Genomic DNA, 6,948 nt, shown 5'->3' on the forward strand with positions numbered 1-6,948 from the left:
TGTGTTTTAAGGTATTAAAACAGGTCTTAAAAGTCCTTAAATTGTCACTTCACTGTCATCTGGGGGACCCCCCCTCCCACCCCCTACCCCCAAATCATCATCCCTTGGGGGTCCCGACCCACATGTTGAGGACCACCGAGCTAGCTCAGTTTGTTTTTGTCTCTTATTTTGTTTTCTTTCTTTCTTTCTTTCTGTCTTTCTCGGCTCTCCTGTGTGAGTCCCCCACGCATCAGAATGTTTTTTTTACAGGCCGTGCTCACCGCTGTTGAGTTGGCCGCGGCAGCACACCGAGACCCGGGGGGAGCGGCGGCGGATCGCCGCTCCCCCCCAGGCCGTGGAGGAGGATCCTGGGCACCAGGGGTCTCTGGAGGGCCGGCGGCGGCGCCGAGGGTCCGCGGTAAAGGTACAGCGCCGCCCCGGGGTCCAGGTTCATGTTGGACACCAGGCTCTGAGGGTAGAAGTAAGGCGATGGAAACATCCTCTGCAGCGCAGAATAATTCCCAGCCTCCGCTAGCAATTCCAGGCCGACAGCTGTCTGTCTCTTCCACTTTGTCCTGTGAACAAAAAAAGAAAGAAAATGATGCTGTTGTCAGATTGATATATACAGCTACGCTCATTTGACGTTGACGCACTAAAAGACACGCCATCGTATAGGTAAATGTTAACATTCGTTAAATTCAGCATACCTGCTTTTGATTGATTGATTTAATACTTTATTAACAGTTTGTTAAAAGAAAAAAGCACAGGAAGTATAGTTCTATACAAAAGGATTAAACCCAAGAAAGCACTATGGCTAGTTTCCATTGGGGTCCTGTGTATTCAATTCTTCGAAACATTTAATGACAGACAAATATACAATATTATGCAAAAACATCATATAAACGAGTAGTAGCTACTAACACTTCTTAATTGATGTCTAAATTCTACATACAGTATATGAGTTGGCTAATGTAGGGTATTTAAGGCAGGAGGATTGAGTAATTCTCTCTCTCTCTATATATATATATATATATTTTAAATCAGCATCCTGCCACTTGTATTCACACCCAAGGATATCTGTTTGTTACCAGTATGCACTCCTCGCAGGTGAATAATTCATAATAAAGATAATTGAGTAGATATAGTGGTTTGTTTGAATAATTGATATGCACACATGCAACAATGCATTATTCATATTCCAAAGTGTTGTTTTTATATTTATTTCTGTCATTTAGCTGTCTGGGTGTCAAAGCCATCCAAAATGTGCTTTCCGGCAGCTGCATGCGAATAAATTCCAAATCAACCTATAGTCTATGGGGCAAATGCTTGTTTTGCATTTACCAAGTAGTCAACAGTTTTTCTGTTTGTTTGTATTTATTCTGTGACTATTTTATTTATTTCTTGCAAAATGAAAATATAGAAATTGACAGCATATGCCTCTGAAATTGCTGTTGTGTCAATTGAATCTGTTGGTAAGCTGTTGTTGACATGTTGGAAAAAGAAGGGGAAAAAACTATTACATCAGCAAGTTTTCATGTTTTTGTTTATAAATAGTCCTAAAAACTCGAGAGGGTTTGATTTGCGGTGACACGCACATGGCCCCGTGAAATCTTGCCAGATGATCTGAAAACATGGCGTCCTCCTGAAGCCTGTGGCTACTGCCATCGAGAGTCCAGCACACACAGTCAAATCCTCAGTGTTCATTTATCCATTTGTAACTCTGAATGAGTATACATGGTTCCATTTACACTCGCTCAGAGTTAAACTAACACTCAGGATTTTACTGTGCAGGCGAGTGAGAGAGAGAGAGAGAGAGAGAGAGAGAGAGAGAGATCTGATTTCTATTCGCCGTTTCCAGTTAAGTGCTTACCTTCGGTTTTGGTACCAGGTTTTGACCTGCGTGTCGGTGAGGTTGAGAGAGGCCGCCAGCTCCATCCGGTCCTGGACGCTCAGGTATTTCTGCCGTTCAAAGCTGCGCTCCAGCTGGGCCAACTGGTGGTCAGTGAAGGCCGTCCGAGCCTTGCGGGGTTTCTTCAGCCGGACTTGATGAGGGCTATCTCTGCTGCTAGATATCTCCCTGTCTCCTTCCTCCTTCACTGCAACACACACACACACACACACGGGGACGAGTTCAGAATCAGGCCTGCATTGTGTAGTCCATATGCCCTATTGTAGCCTAATATTAAGAAATAGCCTATGTTTGTTCCACATAATTGGATGTTAACCACTAAACCCCATATGGGCAACCGGAGTCCCTCAGGGCTCAATACTTGTGTATTTTCTGTTTTCTGTTATTGTGGGGAAAGCTTTCCCCACAATACCGATGCAGGGGTAAAGTGGTTATAAATCAATGCAAATGACTGTTTATTAAAAATAATAGACTAAATTAGGAAAGTTAGATGTATCCCCCCCACCCAGCAGTAGACTACTGAAACCCAGACGTTTGAATTTGTGCCTATAGGCTTTATGGAGCTATTTGATTAAGGCTTAAATTGTTATGAAAAGCCATGCCTATATTATATTCGCTCTTCCCAATCTGAATGATTTCCCCCATCATCAGCAACCCATCTCCTTTGTTCTGGTTCCTAGTGTCATGTCGGGCCGTGCGTTGATATACAATTCTTACTCAATTCTCTAGTTCACACTAGAAAAAGAGGGAGAAGCCAGGCGAGAGAGAGCTAGAGCTTGGTAGTTGAATAGTTGAGTCGTCTCTAGAAGCACAATAATCCGCCTAATTGAGCCACAAGGGAAGGCGAGTCTTTCAACCACGACCGGAGGAACTTCACAGGACCGTGGAAATGAGTGAAATAAAGAGCCGGGCGGCCTTGCGCGTTACAAATCTGATTAGCACTGGGACAAATTGCATCAAATCCCTGAAATATTAGGAGGAGGATTCGTGGAAATCAAAGTACCGGAGCCAAGCACTGTATGGACTTTTGGTTCTTCAATCAATGTGTCGATGAGGATCTGTGGCACTCTGTGACAGTACCAAACGAGTACGAGCGAGCGCGCGCGCGCGCGCATACACACACACACACACACACACACACACACACACACACACACACACACACACACACACACACACACACACCATTTGTCTGTCTATTATTATTATTATTTGAGAAGTAGTGATCAGTATAGAAATAATTGTCATTATTGATGCTTAAATCAAATAATAGAATCATAATTGTAAAAAATAACTGGAATTTAAATTATCAATAAAAAAAAATAACGCAACAATAATAAAATAAAATGAGCCCTGTTTTTGTGTAAATGTATTAATTATTTTCATTGTAAATAGTACTGGCTACATAAATGCCTGTGCTTTCCAGTAGCCTATACAGCGGCTGAGTTCCTTCCAGACACCGCTTCATTAAACTGTCAATGGAGGTGACATGTCTGTTATGGCTGACATGATTGGAAACAGAGAGGCCCTTGATGGCATTTATCTGGAGGCAACCCTGTCATCTCTCCCTCTCCTGCCTCCCTGACATCAACAGATGCTTTCAAGACATCTGCTAATGCAATCAAACACGCTGGAGATTGAATTGGAATGAAATAAACGCAATGAAAATTACACTTCCCGTCATTGGACGATAAGTAGGTTATTTAAAAATAAAAAAAAGTACAACTGAAAATGCTGGGGTATTTTTTGGTCAATGAGTATCAATGGCCTGCCAATATGTCTACAGCTTCAGTGTCAGGTTAATGAGAGGTCAGATTTGTTATGAAGTAACATGAAGTAGGCTAATAAGGGGTTTCCTTAAACTTGATTCTCGCAGGGTGGGGGGAAAAATGCAAGCAGACACATTTATCTAAATATAGCACTGTTGTTTTACAGTCATGTTAATTTGGGTATAACTTAAACAATTTATCATTTAGCTTATAAGGCTTAGAAAATACTAAATAATGTAATTTGAAAAATACCATCAAAGAAACTTTGAGCAAAAAAGAAAAAGAAAACACTAAATCAGCAGACAAGATTTTCTTTATAAGCTAAATACTTTGAATAAAAAAATGCACCCTGTCTCACATTTCCAATATTGATATGCATTTTTTAATCATTGTTGAATTAATTTGTATATAATAGGCCTACACAAATTGTCAAATGTCAAAATAATATTTTCAATTGGGTCCTAAATTTAGACAGAAAGAGTCATATTAATTGTAGGTATTGTTGTCACACACACATTAAGGCCTATATTGTTTACACCACCTCTCTGTATGGTGTCTGTATATAAATAACTTTATAATCTTGACACACCACCACAAACCTTCTACAACCAAATGTTTTTTTTCTTACCTTTGTATTCACTGTCCGAGGAGGAGTTGCTGTGAATTTTGTCCATGAAGTCTTCTGCTAATTTCGAGGCGAGTCTTCCCGTCTCTTGAGTCGGCTGGCCATTACTTGAGTATGGCGCGCAGGCTGCCAGTGGCTTACAGTCCGCAAGAATGTCTCTTATGAGGAAGGAAGAGGTTACCGTCCTCTGCTGGGATCCTCCAGACATCTGTCCGTGCTGTACTAGGTGCTGTGGGAGTCCAACTCCGTGACCTTGCCTCTGCGATACCTCCTCCACGCACTCCCTCCTCGGCGACGGCGGAGAGGAGCAGCCGCTTTCCACGTCTGATCTCGGACTGAACTCCAGCGGGGAGCGGCACTCCCCGACCAAACTGCCCCCCTTGGACACTGGACTTCCAGGCCTGTGGGAAAGTAACGAGTCGATCCCAAAACTGGATCCGTTGGCGGACGCCTCCATCGTTTTGATGAGCGCAGCTGAGCTCTTCAGTTCCGTACAGGCCTCAAACTATACCATTGATATTCAGAACAAGTTTTGGACTGTTCTGGCTCAGTTTATCCAGCTCAAGGAACCAACCCGCAATCTTTCGGGCAGATACAGTGTACTCATCCACTACTCCCCGTCTCCCAGTTGCCTCTTTAAGAAATATCCCCAGGCTAAGTTACATTACAATAACCGTCCATGCATTCGAGACATTTTTTTTTCTTTTGCCAGGCTATTATTCAAAACACACCAGTCCTCTTCAAATCGATGCAGCCGTGGAGTCTCGTTTGACAGCTTAGTCGATTTTTCCTTGTAAAGGTAATCTCCTTTTAACTAAAAAATAATAATAAATAAAACAAAACCAAAAAAAAGCAAAAGAAAAACTCACCAGCAAGATTTCCCAGCCAACGGATGGAGTGACTTCAGTTTAGTGAGCTCGAAAACAGTATAGCTATACAGTTCATTTACACTACTACTGATAAAGATAAGTGGAGCAGCGTCGACGCTTCAGCACCAGGGACAGTTCTCACCTGCTAAAAGCCTGATCGCAGGTGAACTGGACACTTGTGACCAGCGAGAACACGATTCGCTGAAAATTGTAATCGCTCACACGGCAGCTCCCGGCGGCGGCGGTGACCCATGTGGTTCAACGGTAACTACGACAGGAGAAAGCGACTCTCATATACTCTCTTACAGTAGGGAAGCGAAGTGGAGAGGAAGGGAAGAGAGAGGTGTATATATAGGAGAAGAGACCTGCGAAGCCAGCGTTCAGGCAGCAGTGGCGAGGAGGACTGCGCACGGAAAAGCAGCAAAGCAAAGAGGTAAACTGGGTTAAATAGTCACAACTGGCGACTAAAAGAACGAAATGTGTGTGTGTGCGAGGGAAAATCCCCCCCACCCTAAAATAAATAAAAAAAATTGAACTTGAGGAAAAGTCGGGAGCTAGGTTTTAAGAGCGTCTCATCCACGTGAGTCCCCTGTGACAAGCCTTCATTGGTTGAGGGAGGTTTTGGGGTGTTGACTGGTTCGTCGAAGAGGAAAGTGGACCCCCCCCACCCCCGACACATATGCACACGCACACGCACACACCCACTCGCACCCCCCTCCTCTTGGCTCCCTCCACTTTGATAAAAGAGACACTGAATTCATCAGGAGACACAGATCCAACTGTTTACAGGCAATTTTCACACTGTTTGCTTTCATTACATCATTGATGAGGCTTATAATGGGGTTATTATGTGGAGCGGGTAGGTCTGTTCTCTCGCCTCCCTTTACGAGCGTGTTCAGTCAAAACTTGACTGGATTGCTTTCGTCTTTTCATTCCTTATCGACATATTTCCCCACCTTGCTCTGTTTGTTTCTACCACTATTTAACGTGGGTTTGATGGTGTCAATATTTTGACACCGCGGATATCTGATTATTGTTTTATTGAACATTGGTTGAAAACCCTGACCCTGTTAAGCTAGCCATTTATTTTTTTTGAATGACCGTAGTAGTAGCAGTAATAGTAGTAGTAATAGAAGTAGTAATAGGAGTAGTAGCCTAGTAGTAGTAATAATAATAATATTAATAATGATAATAGGATTATTATTACAAAATATTATTGTTATTATTATTGTTATTATATTATATTGTTATTATTATAGATAACCAAGATAGTCAGTACAATTTAATCCAAACTGTTGCTCTTGTTGTTGTAATAATAATAATAATAATAATATTAATAATAATAATAATAATAATAATAATTATTATTATTATTATATGGGGTGGCCATAATTTATTTGTAAGATATTATTTATTATTTGTCATAGTTGATGACATGCATCATCTTCAACATTATTATTAGTATATGTCTTGATGTCACACGCTTTGTGTATCTTATCGCTTTGGCTGTGATTCTGTTTCACTGCAGAGAAATTAAAGTTCATCTCTCAGTCCCAAAACAACTCTTAGCGAGATAGCATATGGCCTATAGCTTGGCAAAACATTTTAGTGTTTCTTCTGAAATAAAAACACTGTAGCCACATGTTCTGTTGAGATTTAATTCAACAACAAAAAAAATCATTAGGCCTGCAAACCTGCTGACAGTTTTTTTCCCCTGCTGCTTTTTTTCCTTTAGCCAGAACAAAGTCTCGTCATTGAATACTCAACGTTTAGTTCATAATAATATGTGTCAAATAG

General features: G+C 41.6%; 1 protein-coding gene across 1 annotated transcript; it reads right to left on the bottom strand.

Moving 5' to 3' along the window:
• Nucleotides 1–256: 256 nt before the first annotated feature.
• Nucleotides 257–4,739, bottom strand: barhl1b (BarH-like homeobox 1b; the record flags this gene model as incomplete). The annotated part of the gene is made up of 3 exons (XM_084046791.1): nt 257–554; nt 1,850–2,075; nt 4,286–4,739. 3 exons carry the CDS (start codon nt 4,737–4,739, stop codon nt 257–259), a joined length of 978 nt encoding a protein of 325 aa, XP_083902917.1.
• Nucleotides 4,740–6,948: the final 2,209 nt, after the last annotated feature.

The sequence above is a fragment of the Gymnoscopelus microlampas genome (assembly GCF_963454915.1).
Source record: "Gymnoscopelus microlampas genome assembly, chromosome: 21".
Lineage (NCBI taxonomy): Eukaryota > Metazoa > Chordata > Actinopteri > Myctophiformes > Myctophidae > Gymnoscopelus > Gymnoscopelus microlampas.